The sequence below is a fragment of the Vulpes lagopus genome, chromosome 7 (genome assembly GCF_018345385.1).
Source record: "Vulpes lagopus strain Blue_001 chromosome 7, ASM1834538v1, whole genome shotgun sequence".
NCBI lineage: Eukaryota > Metazoa > Chordata > Mammalia > Carnivora > Canidae > Vulpes > Vulpes lagopus.
Window position 1 is genome coordinate 21,559,328 of NC_054830.1, and position 16,908 is coordinate 21,576,235.

At 41.3% G+C, this 16,908-nt stretch overlaps 1 protein-coding gene across 1 annotated transcript in view; it reads right to left on the reverse strand.

The window, feature by feature from the left end:
• DCP1A (decapping mRNA 1A) overlaps positions 1–16,908 on the reverse strand; it is a 63,489-nt gene that overhangs the window by 12,446 nt on the left and 34,135 nt on the right. Inside the window, exons 5-6 of the mRNA XM_041762827.1 lie at positions 14,378–14,516; positions 8,087–8,200 (exon numbers count right to left, since the gene is read on the reverse strand). Of these exons, the coding sequence (XP_041618761.1) occupies positions 8,087–8,200; positions 14,378–14,516 (253 nt within the window). The remainder of the gene's footprint in view (positions 1–8,086; positions 8,201–14,377; positions 14,517–16,908) is intronic.

Genomic DNA, 16,908 nt, shown 5'->3' on the forward strand with positions numbered 1-16,908 from the left:
AAAAGAATTAATGTAATATATCTTGGCAAGTTACTGTGACGAGAGGCTTTGTTTAAGTGAAGGAATTCTCAAACGGCAGATTCAGACTCCCTATTACAATGCTGTAGAGTCAGACTAGTAAGACTACCTTGTCACAACACTTCCCAGCACCTGAAGGGATTTTCCAGATTCAGGATCTCGCTTCAAATACAAGGCAGTACCACTAACATACATTATAAACTGTAAAGGTAAAAAAGTACAAAAGAATGTATACGGTTTAATTTCTTTATGTTTTTACTCCTGAAAAAGTTATAGATCTTAGAGTTTGAAGTCAAAGATATTGAGGTTCAATTCCCAGCTGTTAATTGGGGGAAATAACAGTCTCTGTACTGAGTTCCCTCATCTGAAAAACAGGGGCAATTGTGGCAATCACCTCACAGAGCTGCTATGAAAACGGAGTTCTCAACATGATGTCTGGTACCCAACAAGCATTCAGTAAGTGGAAGTCGGCTATTACAATTATATGAATATCAGACAGTCTTTTTTTTTTTTTTAATACCAGACAGTCTTAACAGCAGTCACGATAAATCTGTGTTTGCATGTTTTAGACAATATCAAATAATACATACTGGTAATTAAAAATTCATCAAATCCTTCTGAAATAACATATTCCCATAATGTAAAATAACACTACCACCTGATGGGCTATCAAGGCTGAGCTATTATAAATCATCCTGTCATTCCCTGATGACACTTGTTTAAGATTTCAAACCCATTCAACATAACTCAAAATAAGACACTGAATTCTTATTTGGGACACACTTCTCTGTCCAGGCCACATAACTAGTAATGCACAGGTTCCATCTCCTCAGGTGAACAACATTATGATTTATTCACTTCTGGATCTCTGGCATGATAAAGGTCTACTGATGACACAGACATAATTCCTTTCTCCCTCGGATTTCTAAAAGTTATGGTGGGGCACCTGGGTGGGTCAGTCAATTAAGGGTCTGATTCTTGACTTCAGCTTGGGTCATGACCTCGGGGTTGTGAGATCGAACTCTCCATGAGGCTCTGTGCTCAGCAGGGAGTCTGCTCAAGATTCTCTCTCTCTCTCTCTCTCTGCCCCCTTGACTTGCGCACGAACTTTATCTCTTTCTCTCTCTCAAATAAATGAATCTTTTATTTTTATTTTTTTTAAAGATTTTATTTATTCACAAGAGACAGAGAGAGAGAGAGAGAGAGAGAGAGAGAGAGAGAGAGAGGCAGAGACACAGGCAGAGGGAGAAACAGGCTCCATGGAGGAAGCCTGACATGGGACTCGATCCCGGGTCTCCAGGACCATGTCCTGGGCTGAAGGCGGCACTAAACCCCTGAGCCACCTGGGCTGCTCATATTTTTAAAATTATTTATTTATTCATTAGAGACACAGAGAGGCAGAGACATAGGAAGAGGGAGAAGCAGGCTCCATGCAGGGAGCTCGACGTGGGACTTGATCCTGGGACTCAAGGATCACACCCTGGGCCGAAGGCAGGCGCTCAACTGCTGAGCCACTGAGGCATCCCTAAATAAATCTTTAAAAAAAAAAAAAAGTCCTGGGCAGCCCTGGTGGTGCAGCAGTTTAGCGCCGCCTGTAGCCTAGGGCGTGATACTGGAGACCCGGGATTGAGTCCCATGTCAGGCTCTCTGCATGGTGCCTGCTTTTCCCTCTGCCTGTGTCTCTGCCTCTCTCTCTCTCTGTGTCTCTATGAATTTAAAAAAAAAAAAAAAGTCCTGTTGAAATATAGGTACTGCAAGTTAGCACTGTAACTGTATGGAAGTGTAGAACCCAGCAGCACTCAGGATACTCACACTACTGTGTAACCACCATCTTACCCTCACCCATGGCCCCGTCAGCTCCACTCGACTCTTCGTTCCTATAAATCTGGCTACTCCAGGTACGTCGTGCAACAACAATCACATCCTACTTGTCCCTCTGTCACTGGCTTCCTTCACCTAGCATCACGTCCTTGAGGTTCACTCACGCTGTAGCAGAGTTTCTTTCCTTTTACAAGTAAAGGCCGACTAGTACTTCATCGTGTGCATATTTGTCCATTCACTTGAGGATCAGCACTTGGGTTGTTCCCACCCTTCAGGTATTGTGAATGCTGCTGCTGTGAGCATTAGTGTAGAAGTATTTGTCTTCATCCTTGTTTTCAATTCTTTTGGATATCTACCCAGGAATATAGAATTGCTGGGTCATACAGTAATCCTACATTTAACTTTTTGAGGAACTGCCAGACTGTTTTCCAAAACTGCTGCATCACTTTACATCCCACCAGTGATGCCAGAAGGTTCTGGTTTCTCTAGAAACCTCCTGTGTTTCTTGCCAACACACTGGCCATTTGATCTTTTCTGAGAAATGACCATTCAAGTCCTTTGTCCATTTTTGAGTTGGGTTAATTCTTTTTTATATACCTTATGATTAGAACAAAATGGTCAAGATGGCTTGGCAAAAAAGTACTTGAAAACTATGCTAATTCTTTTTCGTTAATACAAATTATGTAGATCTTTACCACCACATTTTGTTTCAGATATATGTATATACACACACAAAACAATGTTTAGATTGACATACTTTGAAAAATACGGACCACACTGGGGCTATTTTGTAGAAACTTGAGTCTTTCCCAGGTAAGAATACAAATATTTTTATGTTGTAAGAAAAGGGTGGGTGCCTGGGAAGATCAGTTGGTTAAGTGATTTTAAGTGATTTTGGCTCAGGTTGTGAACTCAGGATAGTGGAATCAAGAGCCCTAAATCGGCCTCTGTGCTGAGTGTGGAGCCTGCTACCACCCACCCTCTGCTCACGGGCTTTTAAAACCACCACCACCACCACCACCACCACAGGACATGGAGAAAATTCAACATGAAATACACCTTAGGCTTCAAAAAATGGCATAATTTAGGCAGCATTTTTTATCTGTTCAGTGGAACATAAATCGACTTTTGAACAATTAAAATTACTGCATATACATTTGGAATGTTTTTATACTTAAATAAATGGTATTTTTTAAAAAGATTTTATTTAATTATTCATGAGACAGAGAGAGAAAGAGAGAGAGAGAGGGGCAGAGACACAGGCAGAGGGAGGAGCAGGTTCCATGCAGGGAGCCCGATGTGGGGCTCGATCCAAGGACCACGCCCTGGGCTGAAGGCAGACGCTCAACCACAGAGCCACCCAGGCGCCCTCCAAAAAGGTATTTCTAATGGTTCATTTAAAAATGAATCCAGAGATACCTGGGTGGCTCAGCAGTTGAGTGTCTACCTTTAGCCCAGGGCATGATCCTGAAGACCCGGGATCGAGTCCCACATCGGGCTCCCTGTGTGGAGCCTGCTTCTCTCTCTACCTGTGTCTCTGCCTCTCTCTCTCTCTGTGTGTTTCTCATGAATAAATACATACAATCTTTAAAAATAAAATAAAATAAAATAAAATAAAAATGAATCCATATTGTAGAGCCCTGAACCCTGACTGCAAAAGCAGCAGAAAGTTTCCAGATTTCTCCATGTGGCTTCCCTACAACTTCTGCCAGGCCAGAAACATTCTCAAACTTTCTCTGGAATAGGATTTGTGGTAAGGCCAGTAGGGTTTCAAAGGAATCTCACATAAGGGATAAATGAGGTTACAAGCACAAGAAGAGTGACCACAGACAGAATGCTCACCACGTGGGGGCCCTGTGCTAAGCACTTCACATGCATTACTCTATTAAAATCAGTGAGGGCACTATTATCATCACTGCTACCTTGTAGGTGACACTTAAGTACAACCTAGTCCTAATGATAAGTCTATGTTATTAACCATTATGCCCCTGTACTGAGATGTCAAATAAGTATATTCTAGGTTACCTAATCAACTGGATGATGATAATGACATCTAGAAAACAGAGGTACATCTGTGGCTTGAATAACTAATAAGTGGCTACAGGTTAAAATGTACCAACTTTTGGAAATATGTATAACTAGTTGAATCAGTCACAAGAGGCAAGTGAACAGAGCATGCTTCTCCACACAAAAGCTTTATAGTCTCTGCATTTGAGGACCCTTCCTCTCTTCTCTGCCCATGACAAGAGAAACATGCCACACTGCTCTAGTAGTTGGACTTAATTAATCATGGATTCATCTCCCCTCATCCATAGAAAAGGAGAATTTTATGCTTCATTTATTTATGAATTCCATGTTTTGCAATATCTTCCATCAAATGTTAGTCTGATCATTCCCCTTGTGAAGTGGAATTCAGGGAGCAATGGTAGCTATGGTGCACAACGAAATTCTAGTATACTGTTTCAGGTTTTACACTGTTCCTTCTTCACCTCACCTTACCCCTAAGCTCCTGCCACTTAGGGAATTTCCTATTTCTGTCTGGATCTATGGTGCCCATATCTGATTTTCTACCTGGTCAGTGTACCTGGCACACCAGGAGCTACGTATTCTTCTTCTTCTTCTTCTTTTTTTTTTTAAGACTTTATTTATTTGAAAGAGAGAGAGTATACACAAACAGGGGAAAGGGCAGAGGGAGAGGGAAAAACAGGCTCCTCGCTAAGCACGGAGCCCAACATGGGGCTTGATCCCAGGACCTCAAGATCATGACCTAAGCTGAAGGCACACACTTAACTAACTATCTGAGCCACTTGGGCCCCTATGTACAATATTCTTAACCTCAGTAACCAAAAAACAATATAAAATGTACTAGGGAAATAGTCCCAAGGGAATTTTGGCAAGTGAATTATGAAATTGAAATAGAATTTAATACTATTAAGACTTGATAGCATTACTTGCTCCTCAGCACCAGATGGCAGTGTTACTAAACAAGTGTACTGTGTTGTACGGGCTGATTATGGATTTAAGCTGATTTTAGTCAATCACATGGCTTCTGAAAATATCCAGATCCCAATATTCTACAAAATTCTGTCACTGTGACCTATAAAATGGACTTTCAGAAGGATGTGCAAATGCAGGAGGAACAAACATCAGCATTTTGCTCCTTAGAGACTCTAATTCTCTGAGTGCTTGCTTCAAAACTGTGTGCCCACAGTTCCATCACTGGTGCTTTTGCTGAAAGGTCGAGCATGCACAGGTCATCGCACTCACCCTTCTTTAACCTTAATGATTAAGATTTCCTTTTCCTGGCAGTTGCCCTTTTGTGGCAAATGAATTCAGTTTTTATTGCTTTTAAGGTGGTGGAAGTTTTCTATCTCCTGATCTTGGTGGTAGTCACAATGTTTGAAAGTTACACTTGTAAAAAATTACAAGGTTTACACATAAGATCTAAATTTGTTTACTATGTGTTAATTATACTCCAGTAAGAAAATGCTCAGATCCTAGAGCAGCTACATTTTTACAAAATCAGCCCAGGTCTCAGTTTTCATGCACATACAATAGTGATACTAATGCTACTTTCATCCCACGGTGGTTCTATAATTTGTGTTACCGTGTGAAGAGCTATTTTCTGTACAATAAAACTTATGCTAGCGCCAGGCTTAGAAACAAGTGTAAGAGCATTTCGTCTGTTCTCAATTGCCTGGAAATCTCTGTATAGTTATCATTTCCCCCCTGCCTCATTTCGTTCCCCTGGCTGTGGCAACAGCTATTGCTCCAAACTACTACAATATCTATTTAGCCAAGAAGAGCGTGGCCTGGCACCTGCTATACTCTTGAGAGGTGAGCCTGCTCTGCTGCAGTGCTTAGGCCAGGCTCCGAACATAGCACTGGTAACCTTCTTGTCTTTTCAGAAAACAGGCATGGATTCTCTAAGCCTAGTTTTAATTATAATATGGATTTGTAACAGGAAATCCCATTTATCCCAAGGCCTGTGTTCTAAATGGTTCTCTGGGTCTTGAGTGTGTTCCTTCATTTGGTTCTCACAATAACTCTGAGAGTTAGGCAGTGCAAGAATCCTTAACCCCAGGATTCAGAAAGGAATGGGAAGTGACTCATGAATCAAAAAGGGGACATGACTGGCCCACTGAACATGCAGAGCTGATAAACCAGACCAGAAGGAACACAGGGACGCTGCTCCTTCTCTCATCCAACATGTTTTGTAAAAATTCTATTTTACATAGCACTCTAAATGTAAATATGGACTCTAAATGTAAATATGGTAAAAACAGAGCATGAGAATGTAGTACATAAAATCTGGCTCAAATTGTCATCTAAATACTTAAAAATGTTATGGATACATTGCTGGTGGAATGTTAATGGTACAGCCTCTCTGGAAAACTTTATGGCAGTTTCTTAATAAACTAAAACATGGAATCATCAAGTGACCCAACATTTGTACTCCTGAGCATTTATCCCAGAGAAATGGAAATCTGTGTATAAAAACCTGTGCACAGGGGGATCCCTGGGTTCAGCGGTTTGGCGCCTGCCTTTGGCCCAGGGCGTGATCCTGGGTTCCCTGGATCGAGTCCCACATTGGGCTCGCTGCATGGAGCCTGCTTCATCCTCTGCCTGTGTCCTGCCCCCCTCTTTCTCTCTCTCTCTCTCATGAATAAATAAAATCTTTAAAAACAAAACAAAAAAACAAAACAAAACAAAACCTGCACAAATGATCACAGAAGCTTTACTTGCAAAAGCTAAAAACTGAAAACAACCTAGATGTTCCTTCAACAGGCAAATGGTTAAAAATGGTAAAACAAATTTTGGCACTTCCACTTGACTGGGCAGTAGAATTAAAGAGAACAAACTACTGATAAACCCAATAATTTCAATGACATCTCCAAGAATCATGTTGAGTGAAGAAAGACACTCCCAGCAGGTTATATAATTTCATTTATGTAACATTCTTGAAATATTATAGAATGAGGAATAGATTAGTGGCTGCCAGGGTTAAGGATGGGAGGAGGGGAAAGGCAGGAAGGTGACAGGGGAATTAGTGTGACAATACAAAGTGATAAGAAGGACTCTTGTGTTAATGTAAGTCTTTGGTATCTTTACTGTGGTGGTGGATACACAAGAGTTATACATGACATAAAATCGCACAGAAATACATACATGCACATACACATATACATAAAAATGAATGTGAATAAAATGGAGGAAATGTGAACCAGATGGGCAGATTTTGTCAATATCCTGGCTGTGATATTGTATTTTATTTTGCAAGGTGTCATCAGTGGGTAAATGGGTAAAGGGTACATGGGATCTTTTCATTTATTTGTTATAATTGCATGTGAATCTATAATTATCTCAAAGTAAAAAGATCAGTTAAAAAACTATGGGTTTTACTCGGTATCTGTTCATTTATTAAGCCATCGGCTATAAAGAAAACTAATTTAGTCACAAGTATTTACAAATCCTAGGTGCTGAGAATATGGCAATGAACAAAGGCCTACAAAACTGCCTGACCCTATGGAGCTTACATTTAGGCGAAGAGGAGACACAGTGCACACAGTAAAAAAACCCACAAACCATGTTAACTGGTGAGGCCGTAGAGAGAAAATAAGATAGAGCAGGACAGGGTACGGAAGGAGCGTTACTTAAAACTAGGTGACCAGAGAAGGCCTCAACTGTATGGAGGACGCTCGAGACTTGAAAGAATAAAGGGAACAAACCCTACCTAGGAGGAAAATATTCTTTGCAGAAGGAACAGCAAGTACAAAGGCCTGTCCCAAGGCAGGAACAAGTCTGGCACATTTGTGGAAAAGGCAGAAGATCCGTTGAGGCTGGGGCAAGTGGGAAAAGATGAGGCAGGGGTCAGAGGGCCAGATCAGGTTGGGCCTGGTGGACCATTGGCATGGCCTTGGCTTTTATTCAAGTGAGATGGGACATCACTGCAAAGTTTTAAGCAACGGAACGCCATGATCTAACTTATGTATAATTAGTATTACTCTGGCTGCTGGGTGAAGGACAGGTAAGGGGGTAGCCAGGGCAAAAGCTCTACAATCAGAGTGAAGGCTCCTGCAAAATCCAAATGGAAAGAGTACAAATGCCAGGAGTGGATGTTAGCATGCTGCTGCCCATATGTATACCCTTGACAGAAAAATGACAAATTTATACTGCACTAATATCCTTACAAAATAATATTGTGTTTTGTTACCTTAGACAAAGCTAGAGCTTTGGCTGTACAGACCTTATCTTGTGACCCTGATGGCATCTCTTCTAGAGTCTCGGTGCTTCCCAGATTGGAGAGCTGAGTACTTGGCTGTAACCCAGGGCTGGAGATATTGGAGTCACCCATCTGATTCTGAAATTAAAAGGAAAAGTATATCATGTGAAAAGTTTGCTATTATTTGGCTAGCAAAACATCATATGTACTATGCAGTCAAAAGTAACATGTCCCTTGACTGAAGTTTAGGGCTTTTTTTTTTTTCTTTTTTAAAAATCCGGTCTCTTGAGTGTTACTAAACTGTGTATCTATTTTGATGTGAATAATGCTCACTAGATGCTGGATCAGATAGCCCAAATAGAACTTTAGAACTTTAGTCTCTAAAATTTATAATTCCATGTCCATCTAGTGATCTTTTTTAGTTTTTTGTTTGTTTTGTTTTGTTTTGTTTTACACCACACTGTTAGGCAGTCCAATATTAAAAGAATGGCTAAGAGGCATTTTTTTCTCTTCAAATGACTTTTTTTTAAAATTTTTATTTATTTATGATAGTCACACAGAGAGAGAGAGAGAGAGAGAGGCAGAGACACAGGCAGAGGGAGAAGCAGGCTCCATGCACCGGGAGCCCGACGTGGGATTCGATCCCGGGTCTCCAGGATCGCGCCCCGGGCCAAAGGCAGGCGCCAAACCGCTGCGCCACCCAGGGATCCCTCTCTTCAAATGACTTAATCCTTATTTCAGAACACCTTTTACTCTGGTGTTATCCATTTACATAGAGGTGAAAGAGCCTGGGAAAGCTATGAAATATCTTTTTAAAAACATCTATTACTGAAGTATTAGACAATTCTACATACCACAACAGTGCCCATCAGGTTAAGGGTGGCCACCAGAGTTACTACAACATTACTGATACACTCCCTGTACTGTTGTACTGTTCATCCCCGTGACTTGTTTTATAACCGGCTGTCTATACCTCTTAACCCCCTTCAACTATTCTACTTGCTTATGAAATATCTTATTTTTCACCTCTTTATGCAACACCACCATCAACCTGTATTAACACATTATGGAGAATGCGTGGAATTAAACTGTATCAAAGAAAAGCTCAAAACATTGTTCACAGCAAGTTCCTAGAACAGAAGGTATAAAATGTTCAGAAGCATTTTTAAAATTGGGAGTCTGCACATAAAAATCCCAGCTTGTTATTTTCAGAGAGAAGAAAGTGGATACCTTGGCAACAACTGGCTGGAGCTGAGCTGCAAGTGACATTCTGATGAAGGGCCAGGCTCTGTTCACGTCAGGTCCACCCTGACTTATGGCATGTACTCCCATGGCCCATGTGGTTTTGGGGGCAGTTGGTCTCCTATACTAAACTCAACATGAGTTACAGATGAGTTATGCTTTAAAAGGTCTTTAGAACTTCAAACATTTTTTATTCATATGCAGGACTATTCTTGGAAGGTTTACTTGGAGTTTGTTTGCTGATGACACTCCAGTATTTGTAGGGATTGGGGGGGAGGGGAATGGACAATCACAAACTTTCCTAAGAGTAGTTTTACAATATTTGGTAAAAACCTTAAAAATGTCAAAATCCTTTGATCTACAATTTTTTAAAAAAGATTTTATTTATTCATGAGAGACACAGAGCAAGAGCGAGAGCGAGAGAGAGGCAGAGACACAGGCAGAGGAGAAGCAGGCTCCATGCAGGGAGCCCGACGTGGGACTCGATCCCAGGTCTCCAGGATCACGCCCCCGGCTGCAGGCGGCGCTAAACTGCTGCGCCACTGGGGCTGCCCAATCTACGAATTTTTTTAAAAAAGATTTTTTACTTATTTATTCATGAGAGACACACAGAGAGAGAGAGGCAGAGATAGGCAGAAGGAGAAGCAGGCTCCCTGTGGGGAGCCCGATGCAGGATTCGATCCTAGGATCCCAGGATCATGCCCTGGGCTGAAGGCAGACACTCAACCACTGAGCCACCCAGGTGTCCCTGATCTACCAATTCTATTTCAAGTAATTTATCTTTTTTGTTTGTTTGTTTGTTTTGCAAACACACGAGGGTTTATTTACAAGATCGAGCTTGGGTCCAAGTGTACCCGACACAGCAGAGCAGGGACTTGGACCCCGAGGTGGGTTTTGGAAAAAGTTGAGTGCACTCACCACACATGAAACCCTCTGGATGGGATCCTGGGGGTTTCTCGGATCCCGGACGAGCCCCAAAATGTTGTGCCCAAGATCACGAATCCAAGAAACCAGCAAGGAGCCGACACCGATGCAAACACACGAGGTTTATTTACAAGCTCGAGCTTGGGTCCAAGTGTACCCGACACAGCAGAGCAGGGACTTGGACCTCAAGTAATTTATCTTTCTTTTTTTTAAAAAGATTTTATTTATTTATTCATGAGAGACACACATGGGTGGGGGGGAGACAGAGAGAGAGAGACAGAGACAGGCGGAGACACAGACAGAGGGAGAAGCAGGCTCCATGCAGGGAGCCCGACGTGGGACTCGATCCCAGGTCTCCAGGATCACGCCCTGGGCCAAAGGTGGCGCTAAACCACTGGGCCACTTGGGCTGCCCTCAAGTAATTTATCTTAAGAGAAAATACTGAACATGAAGACTCAGCTACAGGATATGTTTCTGCGTTCTTAAGAGAATTAGAAAAAAACAGCATATTGTTTATGTAAGGCACCGAAGGAAAAATATGCATCTATTAATATCATATTGTTCTTTTTCAAAGACTTTTCATTCTACCAAAGGAAACCTCACAAGGACTCACTGTGAGATGAATAGCTGTCATAAAGATACTGGGAAAAAATGGTTACAAAAGAGTTAATGAAAGTGACTTTTAGGGATCCCTGGGTGGCGCAGCGGTTTGGCGCCTGCCTTTGGCCCAGGGCGCGATCCTGGAGACCCGGGATCGAATCCCACATCGGGCTCCCGGTGCATGGAGCCTGCTTCTCCCTCTGCCTGTGTCTCTGCCTCTCTCTCTCTCTCTCTCTTTGACTATCATAAATAAATAAAAAAAATTAAAAAAAAAAAAAAAAAAAGAAAAAAAGAAAGTGACTTTTAAAACCAGTTAATAAGGGATCCCTAGGTGGCGCACTGCCTCTCTCTCTCTCTCTGTGTGTGTGTGTGTGTGTGACTATCATAAATAATTAAATTAATCAATTAAAAAAAAAACAGTTAATAAAACTAGAGTAGAGAAACATACCACAGACACTGGGACATATTCATACATATTTTTGGAAGGATACATAACAAAGTCTTATCAGTGACTATTTCTAGGTTGTGGGATTACGTCTTTTTCTTCTACTCTAATCCTTAAATATAAAATACAAACAACCTCTACAAAAATCCACAATTATATCCTATGGCTAGAAGCAACTCAGCCAGGGGTAACTGTAAAGAACTGTGGGTTTAGTTATCTTTCTTTACATTAAAAAAGATAAGTTGCTAAAACAAACCACAGGACTTGGGGAGAAAATGTTTATTATTGAGACTTCTTATTTCTAAGCAGTCTCTGTTATAAAGCCTTTACCTCAAAGTCTGGAATTTCATTCATTGTATGACACACAGTGGACAGGGGAGATTTAGAATTGGGAGTACATCCCACGGCTGAGGTATGGCTTGTATCTCTGCCCTTGACTCTGTCAATTTAAGTCCCTACCTAAAGATAAACAAAGGAGCCATCTGGAGCCACATGGCAGCTGAGGGCACCCATGCAAACACTGAGATATGAATTCATGGGTCACTGGTAATACCAACCCCGTTTGGTTAGATGACAGGCAAGTGCAGACAAGAAACAAAATTGTTCTTTCAGGAAGCTCTGCCTATTTACAGATAGTTTTCAAAAACAGAAAGAACACACTGTATAGTAAGTACCAAGGATTTTACTAAGTTCCCAAAGGTTTTAGTTTTAGACATCATTTTATTTATTCTGCACCTTGGGAAATTTTCTTTACAAGTTATTACTGTGCTCTCCATATTCTTATGTTCACAATATAAATAAATAAATAAATATATATATTTTAAAGATTCATTTATTTATTTATGATAGACATAGAGAGAGAGAGAGAGAGAGAGAAAGAGAGAGAGGCAGAGACACAGGAGGAGGGAGAAGCAGGCTCCATGCCAGGAGCCCAACGCAGGACTCAATCCCGGGACTCCAGGATCGCGCCTTGGGTCAAAGGCAGGCGCTAAACTGCTGAGCCACCCAGGGATCCCCCACAATATATATTTTAAAGAGAAATCGGGTCAAGAGTTTCAGATTGCCTGCTTGACCTAAAGTTACTTTATAGCTTTGTGTACAAAAACGAAGCTTCTGGGATGCCTGGGTGGCTCAGTGGTTGAGCATCTCTGCCTTCGGCTCAGGGCATGATCCTGAAGTCCCGAAATCAAGTCCCACATTGGGCTCCTGCATGAAGCCTGCTTCTCTCTCTGCCTGTATCTCTGCTTCTGTGTCTCTGATGAATAAATAAAATCTTTAAAAACAACAACAAAAAATGAAGCTTCTGTTCCTTTCATTTTGGGGCCACTTGCTATTTAGCCTGAGGAGTAAGCTGGGCCACTTCCTAGAATGCTAGCTCCAGTGCACAGCACCTATACTTTCTGTCCCATGTGACACCACCATGATCTAGTCATAGCAATGTGTGATAGAACCCTGGATTTGTTAGTTACCTGTTATCAGAACACAGAAAGGCCTCTAATAAAAACTGAACAAGGCATCTGTAGATAATCCACATCTCATTAAGAATATGAGGGAATTTGGGAGAATATAAAGTGACCTAAAGTAGAGAAAATGATTCTTTTTTTTTTTTTTTAAGATTTTATTTATTTATTCATGAGAGACATGGAGAGAGGCAGCGACACAGGCAGAGGGAGAAGTGGGCTCCATGCAAGGAGCCTGATGTGGGACTTGATCCCAGGTCTCCAGGATCATGCTCTGAGCTGAAGGCAGATGCCCAACCACTGAGCCACCCAGGCGTTCCGAGAAAATGATTCTTAATATTTATTCTCATCCAGTTTCCTAAGAATCAATGAGCCTACTATAGAGATGACTGCTTTTCCTATACTAATTTTTACAGATCCAGAAATTCCTCCTAATTATCTATGAGATATTAAGGAATTTGGTATGGCTTGAAACTTCTCATGGACCCTAATGTATACTTCTCTACACTGGAAGTGGGACTTCCTTTGGTGTCTAAATAGGACTTTTCCTTCATTAGAGGAAACTACTCTCCAGAGCACTGTTTCAAAGTTTGTTTCCTAAACTCTACATGCTTGAGATGCTAAAGGGGAATATGTGAAAAATGGTCCTACAGTTATATCAATTTATAATATGACGTCTCAGAGTCTTGAGTGCTGCAAAGCCCTAAGAGAATGGGGGTAGGAGGAACTGTGTTAACAATGTTTCTTTACCTCAATTGATCCTTAAGGATCACCTGGGAAACTCATCAGTGAGTGCTTTTCACACTTTGTTCCTTGAACTTTTGGTGAGGTGAGCATTATACAAAGCAAAGCAAAGTACTTAATCAGATATGAGTAAAGACTAAGGTGACAATTACAATTCCACTGAAACAAAGTGTAGTAGTGGAAACCTTCAGTCTTGTACCTAGGAAGTGTGGGGTTCTGAAGTGACCATGTCAAGTGAAAAGCCAGGACAGTTTCAAAGCCACATGGTTTGAAGACCACGGAGGAAACGTCCACTGTTTGACACACAGTAGGCAGTTCATAAGTGTGTATTAAATAAATTAATAAATGCACTACAACTTCCATTTTATTCAAATTTGGGGAGAAAATGTTATCACTTAACTTTTAAACTAACATACAAAAGAGAAGGAATTCTAGAAAAGCTTCACATGTGGGTAAAATTCAAATGCTGTTTATTAAAGGCTGTGAACCTACCACCAATTACAGACCATAAGTGTACCTTTTAGTATTAGTGGGTGCAAATAATCAGACTACATAAATTTCTAAGCCTTAGCAGAGGCTACAAGGGTTAACAATAGGTAAGAAGCTTTTTCAGAACTACTTGTTGCAGGCTACCTTCTGCAACCTGAAACCATTTTCTCCCATAGTAATTTTACAGGAAACAGAAAAAGAGCATTCTAAGTTTTTATGGCAAGTCAAGGACTCTGAGATATGCAAATTTCTTTCCCTTTTAGGCTAAAAACTGTAAGGCAAATTCTCTTTTTGGACTAATCATCTCTGCTTTTTGGACTAAGTCATCTCTGCCTAGAGGTGACCTCCCCAGCACATGAGTCCCCCAGAGGCCTCCCCCACCCTTCCTGGTACTCCTAGTCAGTATCTCACCCTCTCATATTCATCCTTGGCTCTGCTTAGCATCTCCAGGATGTCGATGGGCCTGTGGTCACTGCAGCCGTTGGCCTGGCTGGGACTCTGCTTGTCCCGGGCAGCTTGCTGGGACCGCCGTGTCTCCTCTTCTACAACACTGGTGGAAGAGAACCAGGTTTCAGAAACACTTCTTTAAATTCGATCTGACCCATGAACTCTCCTGGTGTTCGTCTTCTGTGGATATGGGAAGAGTGTCACAGGATACACTGTTCTCCCAATACATATGCAAGGACTCCACTACCTCATCCCGGGAACATGTTCATCCCGGGAACATGTGACTAACCACTTGGCCAGCTCATGCATAACAACGCTGAATGGCGTGTCTCACTGTTTGAAGGACAGAAGTACAGAATCCTTTTCTAGAGTTGGTGGAAGCAAAGAAATTAAAAATGACTTAATTATTTCTCTTTCAAACTACCAGGTAAAGTACATTTTCAAATGGACATGGCAAGCAAGACAAAGGCAGGTTGCAGAGGTGAGCAACCGACTATGCAAAGTTTGTACGACACCAGACTAGCAAGGAAAGAGATAAACCACCTTCTTGAAAAGAGAGGTCTTGGGGAATCTTCAAAGGTTTCCTTTATTCTCTCCTTAGAAATCAGAGTGGGTGGCTGAGGTCAGGGTGATTGGCAATGCTCTTTATTCTGATTGGTGCTTACACTAATTCTGCACTTGAAAACACACAAAGCAAGAAAAGTTGAGGGTTAAGAATGTCACTGATAGGGTTGGGGCCTTTTTTCTTTTTAAGATTCATTTATGTTTTAATCCCAGCTGTAATGAATAGGTTATTATGAGCACAGACACAGCTTGATAATTGTATGAACTGAAAACTTTCTGGACAGTGATAAGGATAGGCAATAAAATAATTCAGCAGCAAAGGGTTTGTTGTTTTTTCTGAATAACAGGAGCAGGACAATAGGCTACTCGGTATCTGTTCACTGCTCTAAAACAGCCTTTTAAACAGCCTGCTTAGGAGCTCCCATTACTGTGTGTGGGATGGTTCTTGTATTTGAAAACACTGAAAATATCAAACAGATCTTTTTTTTTTTTTTAACAGCAGAATCATTCTGAGTTTTTAACATGCTAAAATGTATTACGATTCTCTGATAAGGGTGGGCTTAAAAATTTTCCCAAATTTATTTGACCATAGAATCTTCTCCTGAGGCAGGATTTGTTTGGAAAATTCTGCTTTAAGGTAATGGCATTTATTGATCTAGATTCTTACAGCTGTGAATAGGATGATTAGTTTTGGCTTTTTTTTTTTTTTTGGATTTATTTATTTAGACAGAAAAAGCATGTAGGGAAGCAGAGGGAAGGGGAGAATCTTAAATACATTCCCCACTGAGTGCAAATTCCCAAAGGGTTTGATCCCAGGACCCTGAGATCATGACTTGAGCCAAAACCAAGACTGAGATGCTTAACCGACTGAACAACCCAGGAGCCCCTGGAATTATTATTTTGAAAATAAATATACAATCATGGACTTTACAGTAGGGTGAAAGAAGACTGTTATGTGATATGAGAATCAGACCATTTAGAATCAACATTATTTTTTCTCTATCCATACTGGGAAAGAAAGATTGTGACAGCTGTGAGGCCAGTTACAAAGGAAAAAAAGACCAGAGAGACATATATTGGTTATTTCTTAATGGTGGGTCACAAGCAATTTCACTTTCCTTTTTTGTACTTTCCTCCATGTTCCGTTATTTTATTTTATTTTTTAAAAGATTTTATTTATTTATTTATGAGACACACAGAGAGGCAGAGACACAGGCAAGAGGGAGAAGCAGAGTCTCTGTGGGGAGCCTGATACAGAACTCGATTCCAGGACCCTGGGATCATGACCTGAGCCTAAGGTGAACACTCAACCACTAAGCCACCCAGGTGCCCCTCTTCATGTTCCATTATTAACAGGCACTCCTTAATAATCAGGAGGATAAAAAAAGTCCTATTTCAAGGGACTTGTAGTTACACTCAGTTATAGACTGCGCCGGCCTGAATCCACCTTTACTGAGGACTCCAGTCACACAGCCTATTTCTCCTGCCTCCTGCCATGCTGCTTGTCTTGCCCAGGCTGGTATTCCTCTCTCCCCTGACCCGGACTGGATCTGTAATCTATAAGAAGAACATCTCTTTTATTTCCTTTTCTTTCTTTCTTTTTTATTTTTAAAGTAAGCTTTACGTCCAACATGGGGTCTGAACTCCTGCCCCTGAGATCAAGAGTTGCATGCTCTATTGACTGAGCCAGCCAGGGGCCCCCAAAGAGAATTCTGGTCATTTCTAATAGTCACCACCGCTCACCTGTGGAATAGGCCACCTTACAAAGCACACCACTGCTGCAAGCAGAAGCTGTCTAGGTGGCATGGAAGGAACAGGAATGATGCTTAGACTCTGTAAAGACTCTTCTAATCCAAACTCTGTGAGGAATGCCCTTGACTCTCACCCTCCTCTCAAATATACCCCAAGACTACCTGTAAAATCAGGAATAA